We start from the raw sequence: 16,948 nt of genomic DNA, 5'->3' as shown, positions 1-16,948 counted from the left end.
TCAGTCCTCAAAAGGACCTATCATCAGTGGTTGATCCTTTTCCACATGTCAATTTTCTTGCAACTAGTGTTCCAGTTTATTTCTTACAAATTTTCAAATCCATAATGTAGTAAATGCAATCATGCAGTTTGTAGCCTCTTGAGTATGTCTTTGTTCACTTAATATGATGCATTTGAGATTCATTTATGCTTGTTGTGTATACAGATATCCAATCATTTTAGCACTGTTTGTTGTAAAGATTTATTTTCCTATTGAAATTGACTGTAAATTTTTGAAAGATATATGTTGGGCTGAGATTTATGTCAGCAGTTATAGTGTATGTTTAGCATGCATGAGGTCTTAGACTTGATTCCTAACACCACAAATCAAGTACTTCATTGCATAAATACAGTACATTGTGTTAGTCTTTGTTGCTTGATGGACATTTGGGCTCATAAGACTTACAGATTTTTATGTAAAGCTTCACAGTTTTCTTTAGTAAATACTTAGAAGTGGGATTGCAGTTTAAGAGTGAAAGGCCACGCTTTCCTTTCTACTATACTGGCACAAAATTTTAAAAGTGAAACTAAGCTTGATTTTGGTTCCTGTGCTGGAGATCGAATGGATTCTCAAAGCACTGTTTTGCATTCTAATTAGCTATGTGAAAAACTCGTAGTTATGCTACGTACTTGGTAGCCATTTTTCTTGTTTTTGAAAAGAAAGTCAATTCTTATAGTCAGGTATCTATCTCACTATAGTTTGCACCTACATTTTGCAGATGGCTCTATTGAAGATTCTTACACATACTAGCTTATTTGTCTTTTGGGGTGAAATATAAATATCTATTTAAATAGTTGGCAATGCTTTCCAACTCTACTTTTGAACGCGGTGGTTGTTTTCTGACTGTTGAGTTTTATGGATTTTTATATATTCTGCTTACAAATACTTCGCTAGATACATGATATGAAAATATTTTATTTTAATGAAGTCCAAATTAGCAGTCATCCCTTTTGTGATTGTTAGTGTCCTATCTAACAGCTTTTGTCTAGGTTATGATCAGAAAGTTTTTTCTACTATGCTTTTACTTAAAAGAAAGCCAAATTTTACCTATAGACCTGTGCTTTCACTGTCTATGAGCTGAGGATATTTTTTCATAACATATGATGCTTACAATTGATTATCAACTTGACAAGGTTTCGAGCCAAGCCTCTAAACTAGACTGTAGAGGATTATTTAGATTAGATTAAGGTACGAAGATCCATCCGAATGTGGCTGACACCATTCAATGGCCTGTGGTCCCAGACTTTGAAAAGGAGAACGTGAGCCAAGCACTTTGATCTCTTTGCTTCCCAACTACAGATGCGAGGAAAGCAGCTGCCTCGCGCTTTTGCTGTCGTGTCGGCCCCTTCTTATCATGACGTCTAGGGCTGTACCCTAGAACTGTGAACCCAAATCAATCCTTCCTTCTTCGTGTCTTTGGCTGGTTATTTTGTCCCATCAATGAGAGAAACAAAGATTACATAGGGTAATCCAAAAAGAGAGTTTGCAACAAAAACATGTGGTCCACTAAATCTAAAATAATCTACTGTTTGACTTTTTACAGAAAAACATGGAGTGCTTGTATCCTAGAAGCTTTATTTGTGGGTCTCCAATCTATTCTGAGATAAAACTAGAAATGGGAGATTCATTTGCCTGGTTCATACACATAGACACAATAGATTTTGCACTGTTTGATAGAAGGTTTCTTTTTCTACTGAAACTTATATTTGTGAGGATAGAATTTACCCCAGCCTTCGTGTGTGTGCTTAGCATATGTGAGTGCTTGGATTCTATCTCCAGCTCCACAAAAGAATAAAGCACAATTCTATTTCTAGACCCCATGTGTCTTCATTCACATATGCCAAGATATATTAACCACTAGAAGACTGTATTGTCTTGAAATCAAATTCTCCAACACTGCACTTTCTTAATCGGTTTTGGCTACTGTAGGTTGCTCAGTTTTCCACATAAATGTTAGAACAATGACAAACTTCGGCTGTGCTTTCCTTAAGAATACTTTAATTTATAGTCTAATTTGGACAAAATTGGTATGTTAAGAAAATTGTGCTTGTCAATAATTAGCATAGTATATCATTCAATGTATTTGTATTTGTTTTGTGTCATTGGTATTTTTGTAGTTTTCTTTACATATAAATACTGCACAAATTGTTAGAGATATGCATAATAAGAACATTAAGAAATTTGGTGCTATTTTAAATAATCCTTTTCATCTACTTTTAATTTGTAAAAATTTTTGTATATGCGCCCTAATACCTATACTCTAAAATTAACTTTATTTCTGTTCTAAGGTTTAGTGTAAGATGATTTTCTAAGTATAAAGTCATATTATGTATGAATAGGCAATTTCTTCCTTTCCAATCTGTATGTTTTTAGTTTCTTTGTCTTGTCTTATAGCAACGGCTAAATGTTTCCAGTATAATATTGAATTTTTGGGCAAACAACTTTGTGTTGTAGCCTATCTTTTGGAGGAAAGCATTTCTTTGTTCATTAATTATACTAAACTAAATTTAAAAATCATTTAAGACTTATGATAAAAGACTATATCATAAAAATGAGTTTTGGGGTTTCATTATTAATGACAATTATTATGAAACACAGCCTCCCACTGCCCAGCAAGGTGGCCTGAGACAATGTACTCCAAGATGTCCTTGAACTTGAGGAAATCTATCTGCCTCAACCTACCATATGCTGAGTTCATAGTCATGAGTCACTAAGCCCAGCTAACAGGTTTTCTTGAGTTCATAACTTTCTACAAGTATTTTTTTTAAGGAATGGATGTTGAACTTTATTAAATAATTTATTAGCAATATTTAAGGTAATAGCATATATGTAATTCTTTAGAATGTTGAAATAGCAAATTATGCTGAATACTTTTCAGATGTCAAAGCTTGTATTCTGAAGATAAAATTAGTTTATTTGTTCATGATGTAGTCTGTTTTTATATATTGTAATATTAGACATGTTATTGTTCTCTTGAAAATTTTTACCTATTTGTTATTGAGAGATTTTGGCCTATGACTTAGGTTTTGTTCTTAGGGATTTTTGTTTGTTTTGTCTTGTTTGCCTGGTTTTGATACCCTCATTCACAACCACTGGGAAGTGATCCAGTATTCTACTGTGAAAGAAACTGCGTAGGGATGTTATTACTGCTTTTTAGAATGTTTGATACAAATTCCCAGAGAGGTCACGTGCACTTGAAGTATTCTTTGAGTTTTATACTTAAAGTTCAATTTTAGGAAAAAATGTATAATTTCTTTACCAGTGATCATCAATACATTTTAGCAATACTTTATAATTGGCCCATTTTCTCTGTTACCATATTTGCCAGCATGCAGTTATCTGTCATAGTCCTTTGCTATTCCTTTATTGTCTATAGTGGTACTGTAATAATGTCCCTATTTTCATTTTTAATATTCATAACCCATAGGGTTCTGTTTTCACAGTCATCCTGGCTAAATGTTTATCAGTTTCCTACAGTTTTCAAATGAATTCATTTGTATTTAGATGTGTATCAATTCTATTGGACTTTTTGAAGAAGCTCATTTGGTTTCACATAAATTTCCTGCTTTTTAAATTTCGTATGATTGATATATTTTCTCCTTTTGCATACATTCTTTTCAATTTGTTTACTTTCTTTATTTTCTAAAAATTTATTTAAGATCTTTTATGAGACAGGGTTTTTTATGTAACAGCCTTGCCTGTCCTGGAATTTGCTCTGTAGACCAGGCTGACCTCGAACTCAGAGATCTGCCTGCTTCTGCCTCCCGGGTGCTGGGAATAAAGGCTTGTATCTTTTTTTCTAATATAATCTTTAGCATACAAACTTCATTTTGAGCAACTAGATACGTTTTACTTTCATGTTCACTCAATTAGACATGTTTGTTAATTGTCTTAATGATTTATTCTTTGATTCATGGTTTATTTATGTACTCAGGATATTTTCTAAGTGTTAGGATTTTTCCAAGCATAGGTATCTTCCTGATATAATTTCCTGGTATTTACTTCTTAATAAATATATTTTTAATTTGCTCAGGTTTGTTTAATGGCCAAGATTACTGCCCTTCCTTGGCTAACATGCATGCATGGAAAATAATCGTGTCCTGTTCTTATTAGGTAAAATTCCTGACACTTTCCTACTAGAATTCTGGGCATCCTATTTTTGTATCCATCCACACAATGCCAAGACTAAGTACTGTGGTAATATATTGTGTACCCTAATAAACTTGCCTGAGGATCAGAGGGCAGAGCCAGCCACTAGATTAGACATAGAGGCCAGGCAGTGGTGGCACACACCTTTAATTCCAGCACTTGAGATCTCATACCTTTGCTTGGGAAGCACACAGGCCATTAATCCCAGGAAGTTACACAGCAGGGCAGAGAAAGGTTTATATGGCATGAGCAAACAGGAACTCACTCTCTTTAGGCTGAGAATTTCATAGAGGTAAGAACTACTGGCTGGCTGTTCTTCTTCTCTGATCTTTCAGCTTTCACCCTGATATCTGGCTCTGGGATTTTTATTAAAAGACCATCTAAGATTTGAGGAACAAAGTACTGTATATACTTCTTGGATGAGGGTGGAAAAATCAAGACCATCTAATGATGGAAATTATAGCATTACAATTTCCTATCTTTAATTTTGTATTTACTTTACTTAAAAGAGCTGCTGAAATTTTATAAACTAGTAATATAAAATATCATTTTCTTGTAATATTTCAAATGTACTTTAATTACTTTTTATAATTATAATATTTATAATTCTAAGCCCTCTTTTTATATATTATGCATTAGGTGTTCATTTAGTGAGATCATTTATTCATATCAATGTTGAAAGAATTCACTCTTTCCTTACTGATTAATGAAGATACTTCTGTGAAATACAAAGTTTATGTAGGCATACATATATCATTCAGAACACTTCTACTAGTTCACTTGTTATTCCTGCACTGGTCCACAGTGTAATAATTACACTGGCATTTTAACATACATTAATGTGTATTTAGTAAATACTGAGTTTCTAAATCAGTTTCATGAAGTGCTTCTGGATAATTTCTTAAATTCTCATTGAAAGTGATTTATATTTATTTATAAATGGGGATAATTGACAACATCAAGCCTTCCCACTAATACATAGGATTTAAAAAAATCAATTCTAAAATTTCAAGTTTTTAATAAATACTTTATATTATATTTATATTTCCTTATAAATATATTAGGTGCATTTTCTTGATTTTGAAAAAAAAGATACACATTTTATTGCTATCAAAAGTTTTTACTTCTAATATTTCCAAATATGTCATTTCATTTGTCACAGTATTTTCTATATTATTTCTGCTGATTAGAATATCCTTTAAAAAGATTCAGGCAAAGTGTAATCTCCTATACCTCCAAGAACCTGAAATGAGATCCTGAAATAAATTAATATATGAGCTAAACAGAATGCTTCTAAAGTCATTATCTTTATTCCTTTCTCGTTTTGCATAATTAAATTGTGATATTCGAGATTAAGAATATTTTCTACTCACAGAGTAATTTCATCACAGGTATTAACTATTTATATTTATTGTTGGTGTCTATACTGTTTTGAAAATGACATACCAATTTCCTTTTACAGTTTAGTTATTGAGTTTCAATATCTATTAATTTGTCTAAATATGTCTAATAAGTGAAGATTTTGGAGACATAAGTCCTGAGAATCAAACTTTCATAGTAAATTCCTATACAAGTAATTTACCACTGAGCATAAACCACAGTCATGGTGGTCAAACACTTTATTGTAGTCTGATAGCTGAGTTTTGATAATAATGTATTGATTTGAAACGTTTTTAGCACACACATTAAAAAAGCTACCATCATAGCAATACCAGTGGTTCTCAACCTGTGGGTCATGACCGCTTGGGGTCACATCAGATATCTTATATATCAGATGTATATATTGTGATTCATAACAGTAGCAAAATTCAAAACAGATATGAAGTAACAATGAAATAATTTTATGATTGGGGGTCACTACAACATGAGGAACTGTATTAAAAGGTCACAGAATTAGGAAGGTTGAGAACCACTGAGCTAGATTTTTTTAATAGTAGAGAGCAACTTCTGAGATTTTTCAAGAGCAGAATTTATACCTTTATGTTTTTAGTGACTCAAGTATTACATGGTCCAGGATATAAACATAATAAATGCTAGATAAATAAAGAAATTACATAGAAAAATGCCCAAATATTAATTCTTTTAGCACGTTAAGAACTATACTAGAAGTAGTGCCCAATGACTTCCATCTGAGATCCCATTTTTGGGAATATGGAAACAGGGGAATAATGAGTTCAAGACCAACCTAGGCTACATAGAGAGACCTTGTCTCAAAATGAAAACAAAACCATCAAGCAAAACATTCCAAACTCTGCTGAGATTTTACTATTAAATATATGGGAATCTTAAATTTCCTTTAAAAGATTAAACAAATGCATGGTTAAAAAGTACATGTTTCAAATATGCTACGGTTCATATCTTCATAATTCATGTCTCAAAATACAGTAGGGAATTTCCTGAAAAAGACTACCAGTAGATTATCATTCAGAATAATTTGATTTGCAATTTCTAGTCATGGGCTTACTGTTGGAAAACACTACAACTCTGAGTGATTTACAACCCCTCAAACTTATTTAGTCAAAAATATATAGGTGTTATTAAAAGAATTTACTTAAGAAGAAGAAGCTTGCAAAGCTACGCAGAGAAAACCTGTCTCGAAAAACCAAAAAAAAAAAAAAAAAAAAAAAAAAAAAAAAAAAAAAAAAAAAAAAAAAAAAAGAAGAAGAAGAAGCAGCCTTGGGATTTTCACAACAAAATCCGTTCTGGCTAAAATTAAGTGGAGATATATAATGTTTTAATGAAAATCAACTCAACATGATTCAGGAATATGGATTTAATTTAGGTAAGTCTCCAATATATTGGCCATGAGAATTCTTTTCCTTGCAAACTGACCAGTGAAATAAAACCAGCCAAGCCAGCTATGTTAATCCTATTCTTTTTTATACTTAAAGATATCAAATTCAAGAAGCTTAAAGCAGTAGAGAAATGGCAAAATGAAATCAACAGTTCACAGGGGAAAATGAGGCTCTTAAAATATGAAATGATGGTTAATTCACTCACAGTAGGGGACATACATTTGAACTGTGCTGAGAAGAAAAGCAAAGTACATAGTATAGTTTAAAAAATTTAACAGTCCAGGTGCAGTGGTGTACACCTTTAATCCCAGCATTCAGGAGGCAGAGCAGGTGGATCTCTGTGAGTTCAAGGCCAGCCTGGTGTACAGAGTGAGACTCAGGACAGGTACCAAAACTACACAGAGAAACCCTGTCTCGAAAAGCCAAAAAAAAAAAAAAATTAACAACAAATCTAATTTTTATATTATGGGAGCTCACATATTAATCTATAGCTACAGTAATGTAAACAACGTGATGCTAGTTAAAGAAGATGAATGAAACAGAATTGACAGCAAAGAAAAAGATACATTTTATACAGTATTTGATTTGATAGAGATCCCCACATAATCCACTGTTAGGTTTCTATTTTAAATAAAATGACATAAACTCAAATTATTTGAGATTAATGACAGTTTTAGGACTGGATGTCTTGGTAGTGCTAGGTAGGTGAATATTTCTTACACAAGGCACAAAATTATAATAATAGAAAACATAAATTAAAAAATAAATAAAACAATAAAATTAAAACTTCTCATCCAAACACACTAGAAATGTGGAATAGGTAAATAATACAGGGATAAAATATTTCTGAGTTTATTCTAGAAAAGGGACAAGTATTTGGGGTATACTAGGAATACCTTCAACTTAACATAAAACACAACACATTTCATCAATTCAAGCTGACAAGTGCTTAAATATCTAAATAATAATCCATGGGAACTGATAAAAAGCTGAACATCCTTAGTCACTAGAGAAATATAAATTAAAATTGTAAATTATAATACTACTACAAAGTAAGTAAAACTTTAATGCTGGAGATAATCAAGATTAATGTTATATTGGTGTAAATTTTCAAATGGCATACCCATGTTGGAGAAAGACCTAATAGTTTCTTATATAAGTGAGCACACATGAGCATCATTCTAATCTTAGCTACATGGTTAAGCAAAATGAAAGCATATATCCATCAAAAGACTTAGAGAATTCTTCTAATTGCTTCTCTTGTAACAGTCAGCAACTTGGCATAGCCAGGTGTCCACACAATGTCGTCTTGCTTCTTAGTAATTTCTTAGTAATAAAAACTAGTGATGAGCACAGTGAATGTTTTCTTAAAAAAAATGCTCAGTAAAAGATGTTTTACAAGAATGTACATATTGCATGATTCTGTACACAAGGAATCCAGAACAGACAGAATAACAATATATTTAAAAACATTCATAACAATATTTGTGTGGATGTTACAGACTATTTAGAAAATGGAATAAAGACAGTTTCTGGATATATATATATATATATGTAAATATATGTATATATTATGTGTGTGTGCATGTGTATACTAAGACTTAGAGCATTGCAGGGAAAAGCACTACCAATTAGCTGCATCTCCAACCCTGGGATGTTTATATGATATTGGATTATATTTGCCAATCTGAAAATGCATCTATGGATTTTATATAGAAATAAAATACATAAGACACCTTTGGAATTGTAGTTATTGTACATCTGCTGAGTATTTAGGGAGAAGTGCACCACTATTGCAATTTGTTTTGATATTCATCAAAAAGAAATCAACAGCTATATAGAGATATGGTGAGATGGACAGATATATGATAAAACATGTATAGTAAAACATTCAGGGTAGAACACCAGTGATGGGTGTATATAACAGTCATTGTGTTGTATTTTCTACCTTGTATTAGACATGGAATTTCCATTTCTGGGACTGAGGCTTGAATCTGGGGCCTTTCACATACTAGGGAAGTTTTCTACTGTACAGCTATATCTCTAGCTTATATATTTACAGTATTTTAATTAAAAATAGTTTGGAGGGAAACAAAATGTTATCTGCTGGGCCCAAGCAGCGGAAAGATAGCCATTTGATGTCCAATTCTTTTAACGTTTCTGTGTATTTGAAAACTTTTTTAAAGAAAAAAATTATACTAATAAACCTACTTATAAACTTTCACCAGGCTAGAAAAATCCAGGAGGTTTGTTTGTTTGCTGTTTAGTTTTATTTTAGCATAGTCAGGAAGTGATTGGCTAAGACAAGTACATTCATTCATTGTTGATAGAAATGTAAATGGCACAGATTGTGAGAAATTTCACAGTACCTTGAGAGGCTTTTACTTTTTACTGAGAAAATTCATTTTTGTTTCTCTAGTCTACTATTACACCTTCACACATCTGACATAACACATGTGACAATATTTGTAATCAGAAAAGATTGGCAAAAACCCATTCCAACAAGTAGCAACTGATAGTATACCCATATAATTAAATACTAGCCCACTAAATGCTTTTAAATGCTGCAAGCACTGACACAGAGTGATTCCTAAATTATAAAACTACACACCACAAACACACAGAAAGGTAAAAGGTAATTATGCCCTCTGTTTTGACAAATGAAGAAAAAGCCTCCGAAGTGTTTATTTATTTATGTGTTTGTGTAGAGGAACAATGGACCGAGAAAAAGAAACTCAACTGAGATTACCTATGGGATGAGGAGGAGGAAAGTGGATGGGGGACGAAGTGAAAGAAATACTTCCATCAGTTTGTCTGTTTGTTTGTTTGTTTGTTTTTGAAACAGGTTATTCTGTAGTCCAGGCTGATTTAAAATTCACTACATAGACGAGGATGGCTTTGAACCCTTGAGCCTTCTGCCTCTGACTCCTACATGAGGGGATTATTGGACTATGGTATCACACTCAGGTCTGTTACTTTTATGCAAATATCTTTGTATTACCTTTCCGAGGAAATAAAGATTAAAACTAACTAGCAGAATATGAACAAAATTATAGCAGTGACAGAAGAGCATCATGGGCTCTCCACTTAACTGTCTTATGATCCTCAACCTTTTCTAAATGTTTCAACATCAACAAAACTTTAAAGCAAATTGAGAAGTAGCAAGAGCCTCCATACCTTTTGGTCCAGGTAGCCCATCCAAGCCAGTGCGTCCTGGAGGACCTGGAGGTCCTGGGAAGCCACGATCACCTTTTGGACCAGGTGTTCCTTTGAAACCTGGGAATCCTGGTGGCCCAGGTGGCCCAGGTAACCCAAATCCTGGCTCTCCCTTAAGCATACACATGACAAAACACAAGGAAAAGTCCCGTGACTTTCCTGATGCTTACCAATTATTACAGAGAATTTAAAGCAGAGAATACAAAGTAATACTTCTCTCTTATGGTGAGGAAAGGATTATTAAATGAAAAGTAATAGGCGTGTTAGAGGAAACATCTGGAAGGTTAGGAAACAGGGTTTAGTAAAATCAAATTAAATGAGTTGGACTGGTTTCAAAATAAGAAAGTTAACTAAAAAAGCATGGGATTAAATAACATTGTACCCAAGTGAGGAAATGTGAATATGGACTGAGAATTAGATCATCCAAATAATTATTTTTAATATTTGACTAAGTCTTAGAATGCCATTGTGGTTTCTGTATAAATTTTCCATTTAGTTAGAGATGAATATTGAGGCAATTGCAAGTGAAATGATGTACTTCTGAGGTTTGGGTTAAATGAGAACACCCCTCCCCCCAAAAAACAGGAGAAGATTAAGAAAATATTATTAAAATCTTAATAATTTTGTGCCTGGGTGACAGATATATGAAAGTTCATTATATTACTTCTTTTGCTTTTGTGTTTATTTGAAAATGTTCATCATAAAATAAAAACAAGCCAACGGAGAAGTAGTTTTCTCATGAGAGCCCATAGCTGCTTTTCCCATGGAAAACAAGTAATAATGATGAAACCCAGCAAGATGAAATCATTAAAGCACAGAAAATACAAGAAGAGTCAGGATAATTATGCATTGCAGCAGTTAGCTGAAGGCTGGCTGAAAAGTGTTTGAGGTTAAATAAGACACAACCGAAAGAATATAAAGGGAGGTGTTTATTAGTAATACCAAATAGCAGTGATGTGCTTTATGTGTCTTTGATGGACTTGAGACAGAAGAAACAATACAGGAAGGGCTTGATACATCCAACACAACTTCACCAATCATTCACAGGTAGGACAAGTATGAAATGGGTTACTGTTTATATACATAAGCACAGGCAAAGATGATCACTGGATTCTTTCATTTAATCTAACAACCCACCTGTCTAAACAAAGGTAAGAAACTTTTGGATCTAAATATTACCTTTTGGTCTATTAAAGATGGTTTGGGATTAGATATTTTATTTTTAAATGAAAATATAGTTAACTTTAATCAATATAATAAAGACCTGTGACAATGTCTAAGTTAAAATAGGAACTAGGACTAAGGACAGTAGAGTAGACAGAAAGATCAAAAGACTGGGGATGGAGAGATGGCTCAGCAGGTAAGAGCACTGATTGCTCTTGTAGAGAAACCAGATTTAATTCCCAGCACCCACATGGTAGTTAACAACTGTGTATAACTTCAGTTCCAGGGCATACGAGGCCCTCTTCTGACCTCTGTAGTCACCAGGCATGCACATGGTGCACATACATACACATGCAGGCAAAGCACTCATACACATGAAACATAACAAATTAATCTTTTAAAAAATGTTCCAGACCTTTGGTCCTGGAAAGCCTGGTGACCCAGGAGGTCCATCTGGACCCATTCTTCCAGGTGTTCCAGGTGCTCCTGGAGGTCCCGGAATTCCTGGGAAACCTGCAAAATAGCAAGCCATTTTTTTTTTTAAATCCACAGAAAGAATAAGTTTTAAAAAACAGTTACATTCTCATCTCCCTAATCATGCTTTATACACTGACTTGTTAAAAATACACGGGCATTTTGTATATCCACTTAGAATCAGGCTTAATAGATTCTCTCTCAACCACCTTAGCCTTTCATTTCCACAGAGTAATGGATGTAGAAGAAAATATGTTCTTCTGAAGAATATAGAATAAGTCAGAACTACATATTGTGAATGAATACCACATAAAAATACAGAACTTCCCTTCTGCTTATATCATGATGCAATGTGACAGAATGCCTATCATGTACCTCTAGAGATGACCTAATGTGACTGTATGTGTTATAGAAGCATTAACACATAAAATCAAATCTGACATAGAAGTGTTTGGTAAAAGTGAGGATTGTCATTACACAAAGGAGCTGCCCTGCTACTCATGAGAATAAATTCTGTGAGGAATAATGCAGAAATGTAGAAAAAAAAAACAAATTTCAATAAGTCAAAGGAATATTTTACTTGGGATAAACATTGCATATTGTATAGTGAATGTATTTTCTGATTAATACAATCTGTTAATTCATTACATATCTATTTAGTGCTTGCTATATTCCCAGGAACTATTCTAAGCTCCAAGAGCACAATGATGAACACAAAATATAATAATTCCTATAATGTTTTTTAGCACATGAATAATAATTTCTGCATCTCTGAAATGTATATAGTTTTTTTTATTCATCTATTTATTTCATATCCTAGCCAGTCCCTTTCCCCCATTCCCCCTTCCACCCCCAATCCACTCCTCTTCCATCTCCATCCAGGAGACCAAAAACATTGTAGATAGTTTTGACACTAGACTGTTAGAGAAAATGAACTCCAGGTTCAAAGAGAGACCCAGTCTCCAAAATTATGGCACATGTAGTGACTTTTCTTTTTTAATATTTTAAATTTTTTATCATTTTAATTTTATGTGTGTGGGTGTTTGGTCTGCATGTATGTACATGAACCATGTGTGTGCCTAGTACCCCCAGAAACCAGAGGAAGACACTGAATCCATTAGGACTAGAACTACGGGTGGTTAGGCGCTTGCATGGAGATGCTGAGAAGTAAACCCTGGTCCTCTGGAAGAGCAGACAGTACTCTTAGTCACTGCATCATCTCTCCAGGCCCCAGTGTGACTTTTTATTACAACATATAGCAAAAGAGTTACACTTACTTTGTTTTGTATTATGAAAGAGCAGTACAATACTAACCAGCTAATCTACACAGTCCGGTACCTGGTCCAACATACCTTTGGGACCTGGTGGTCCAAGAAGTCCAATCCCCGGGATACCTGGTTCTCCTTTGCTACCAGGTATCCCTGGTAGGCCTGGTTGGCCGGGAAGTCCGGGATCACCTATCAAAAAAATGATAGCATAAGAATGGGAAACTTCCAAAGAAAGAAACCAAGTGATAAAGACGTTTTGAAATAAAGTAAATTCTTTGCATACCTGGGAGGCCCACTTCACCATCTCTGCCTGGATTACCTGGCAGGCCAGGCTTCCCTGGCTGGGTTATGGTCTGGCCTGGATCACCTTTAGGACCTGAAAACAGATGGATTACTTCGGAGTGAGAATCATTTACCTGACCAAAGAAAACAATCCCACTTTGTATATTCTAGGAAGGTCTCAAATAGAAGGATGAAATTTCAAAGAGAAAAAGAAGAGCAGATGGCAGTTTTAGGTACTTTTATGATTGAGGATGTTTGATAATTAATTTTATATGTCAGCCTGACTAGATTAAGGGAGATTCAGATAGCTGATAAAGCAAGTATTTCTGGTTATGCCCACGACCCATGATTCCAGAAGAGAAGGGCATTTGAATCAGTGATCTAAGGAGGGAAGGTCTGCCTTCACCCAGAATGGGCAGGCATCATCCAATAGTAGAGGGCTTGGATAGAACAACACAACACAACACAACACAACACAACACAAAGCAAAACAAAAACCCCAGGAAATCAAATTACCACCCACCCCCCATTCATCTGGAACACCTATCTTCTCCTTTCTTTGAGAATCAGAACATAAATGAGGTTGAGAAGAGAGCTCAGTCAGCAGAGTGACTGCTAAATAAGAATCTGTATTGAGACTCCCAGCAGCCATAGAAAAAAAGGTAGCCACAGCAGCACATGTCTGTAACCCTAATATTGAGGGTATGGAGTCAGGCGGATCCTTGGAGCTCACCAGCTAATCAGCCTAGTCATATCAATGAACTTCAGGTTCAATGAGAGACCCTGTCTCCAAAATTAAGGTGCATGTTTTCAACCTTGACAATATATTTATACAAGTAACATTATACAGACTAAGCAGGTTGTATTTATGTATTTAGGAATATATGCACACATACATATATATGCAACAGCATCTAAATAAAAAGAGACTATGAATTTGAAAGAGAGCAAGGAGTTACATCATGGGAGGAGTTGAAGTTGGAGGGAAGAAAGGTAAGGAGGAAAAATTTAAAATTATACTGTATCTTTCTGTTTTGTTTTGTTTTTTCAAGACAGAGTTTCTCTGTGTAGCCCTGGCTGTTCTGGAACTCACTCTGTAGACCAGGCTGGCATCAAAGTCACAGAGATCTGCCTGCCTCTGCCTCCAGAGCTGGGCTTAGAGGCACGTGCCACCAATTTCTGGCTATTATAATTACATTATAATATCAATTTTTTAAAAAATGTAATGTGCTTGGAACCTCCAACCCACATGCAAACAACTACACAGACATATATACACACATAAAATACAAATAACAATACCAACAAATGACTGAAAAAACTTAACAAGAATCCCACTTTAAACAAATGCATTCTGTTCCCTTGCTTGGAGCATATAAATAGCCAGAGAAACACATTTCCAAATATTTTTATTTTGCTTTTAAGCACAAAAAATTAAAATCAAACAAACAATCATAGTAAACTTACCTGGTAATCCTGGCTGGCCTGGATTTCCTGCAACACCTTGTATGCCTTTTTCACCTATAGGGCCTGGGGGCCCAAAACCAACAGGGCCCATAGGGCCCATATTTCCTGGGAGACCTGGCAAACCTGGGTTCCCAGGAGGACCTCTTTCACCCTTAAAAGCAATTCCACCCTGAAAATGGAAATATTTAAGACAGAAACACACTGATATAACAACTTCAGATTGTAGGTTAGTATGAATGAATACAATCAGGGACATGAAACAGCCATAAATAATTCTTAAATGCTATATACATAACTGTGTGATATTGTTAAATTGCATCTATGATCACTTACGTACTCATCACCTCCTTCAACAAATATCTGCCATTGCTACAAGCTGAGAAGATAAGTAGATCAAGGTCTCTGCTCTCAAAAAGTTTACAATCTACCATAAGTCAAGATGGTTATCGTCTCTTTATCCTATTATAATATATATTTCCCATTCAAATATCCAAGACTGTATGCTATATACAAAATGAGACCATTGACTTATGCTCAGTGTTTGGCTCTCTAGTATCTTAACCTGGCCATCTATTCACACAAATCTATAACATTCCTATATATACAAAACAAATTAGATTTTTTTCATGTCTAAAAAATATCCCACAGAGAGATTTGGAAAAGAAGTGAATGCCACACTGACTCCTAAGCATTTTAACTTCCTATCCATATATTCATGGCTAGTAATAATTAATACAGTAATGGATTAAGTTTATAAAACTGTAAGAGAATAGTAAGTTACTACTTAGTAACATTGTACCATTTCAATGTAAAATTTTCTTATTTTAGGCATCAGTAAAATATTCATCTAAGCATTAGGCCCACTCTTTATTTTACTTTAGCAAGCTTTTTTTGGGCGGGGAGTAGTGTGTTGAGAATTAAGTGTATGATCTCACACACAAGTATGAGTTCTAGCACTGAAACAGAACCTATCCTAACATTACTAAGTGCCAGTCTGACATAAAAGCAAGACTATCAAGCCAACTCACAGGCTCTCCTTTGGGGCCAGGGAGTCCTGGCAGTCCATCCTTTCCAGGAGTACCAGGTAGACCAGGAAGCCCTGGAGCTCCAGGGGAACCCAACTCTCCTTTGTCACCTTTCATTCCTGGAAGAGTGAAGACATCACCAGGGTCCCCTTTAGATCCTGGAAAGCCTGGAGCACCGGGAGGTCCAGGTATGCCCTGAGTTGAAAGAAAAAACGAGGGAGAAGAAAGACAAAAAGGAAGTCAGTTTTTTTTTCTAACATTCTTTTCTCCAATTTGCTCCATTAACCCACACTATAACATTTAGTATACAAAGTAACGTATGAAGTAAGGACGACAAAGCAGGGAGAGGGAAGGAATAAAATAAATTATAATTTAATATTAAACCTAAATTTAATGTATGTGTCTATAAGCGAAAATCAAAGGACACATGGCTTCCTTCCAGTCCTTTGTGGCTCATAATACAATCAAGGCTTACTGGTAATCCTTTTGGACCAGTCGCTCCAGCATGTCCTTTTTCACCCTTCTCTCCAGGGAATCCAAGAGATCCTAAGACACACGGAGAATCACGTGAGCTCTGAGCCTTGAGGCCCAATCATGCTCATATTGACAACAGTGCCTCACAAACTTAGATGTTAAACTGAGAACTCTACCCTACTGCCTTTAAGTCATACTCTTCCCTCTTTCACGTTCTCAATAGGAAAAAAATTCCTTTTTCTTTTCTAAAAAAAAAAGCCTATTTACATAGCTGGGCAGTAGTGCGCATGCCTTTAATCCCAGCACTTGGGAGGCAGAGGCAGGCGGATCTCTGTGAGTTCGAGGCAGCCTGGGCTACCAAGTGAGCTCCAGGAAAGGCTCAAAGCTACACAGAGAAACCCTGTCTCAAAAAACAAACAAACAAACAAAGCCTATTTATTTCATGTGTGTGGTATGTGTGTCTGCGCCCCACCTGAGTGCTTGGTGCCCATGGAGGCTAAAAGAAGGTATCAGATTACTAGGACTGGAACTGCAGATAGTGGGTGCTGAGAATCAAACTCAGCTCTTAACCACTGAGCCAACTCGCCAGCCGGAA

At 34.9% G+C, this 16,948-nt stretch overlaps 1 protein-coding gene across 5 annotated transcripts in view; it reads right to left on the bottom strand.

Annotated features, from left to right (window-relative positions):
* Positions 1-16,948, bottom strand: part of Col4a5 (collagen type IV alpha 5 chain) — a 201,646-nt gene that overhangs the window by 64,783 nt on the left and 119,915 nt on the right. For all 5 annotated transcript variants that reach the window (XM_028876974.2, XM_028876973.2, XM_037199406.1 and 2 more), the window contains 7 exons: positions 16,355-16,425; positions 15,883-16,074; positions 14,855-15,023; positions 13,389-13,481; positions 13,190-13,294; positions 11,779-11,876; positions 10,161-10,311 (listed from right to left, as the gene is read on the bottom strand). In XM_028876974.2, the coding sequence (XP_028732807.1) occupies positions 10,161-10,311; positions 11,779-11,876; positions 13,190-13,294; positions 13,389-13,481; positions 14,855-15,023; positions 15,883-16,074; positions 16,355-16,425 (879 nt within the window). The remainder of the gene's footprint in view (positions 1-10,160; positions 10,312-11,778; positions 11,877-13,189; positions 13,295-13,388; positions 13,482-14,854; positions 15,024-15,882; positions 16,075-16,354; positions 16,426-16,948) is intronic.

Source organism: Peromyscus leucopus, chromosome X (genome assembly GCF_004664715.2).
Source record: "Peromyscus leucopus breed LL Stock chromosome X, UCI_PerLeu_2.1, whole genome shotgun sequence".
Classification (NCBI taxonomy): domain Eukaryota; kingdom Metazoa; phylum Chordata; class Mammalia; order Rodentia; family Cricetidae; genus Peromyscus; species Peromyscus leucopus.
The sequence above is the reverse complement of the archived record's forward strand: the minus strand, read 5'-3'. Positions and strand labels throughout refer to the sequence as shown.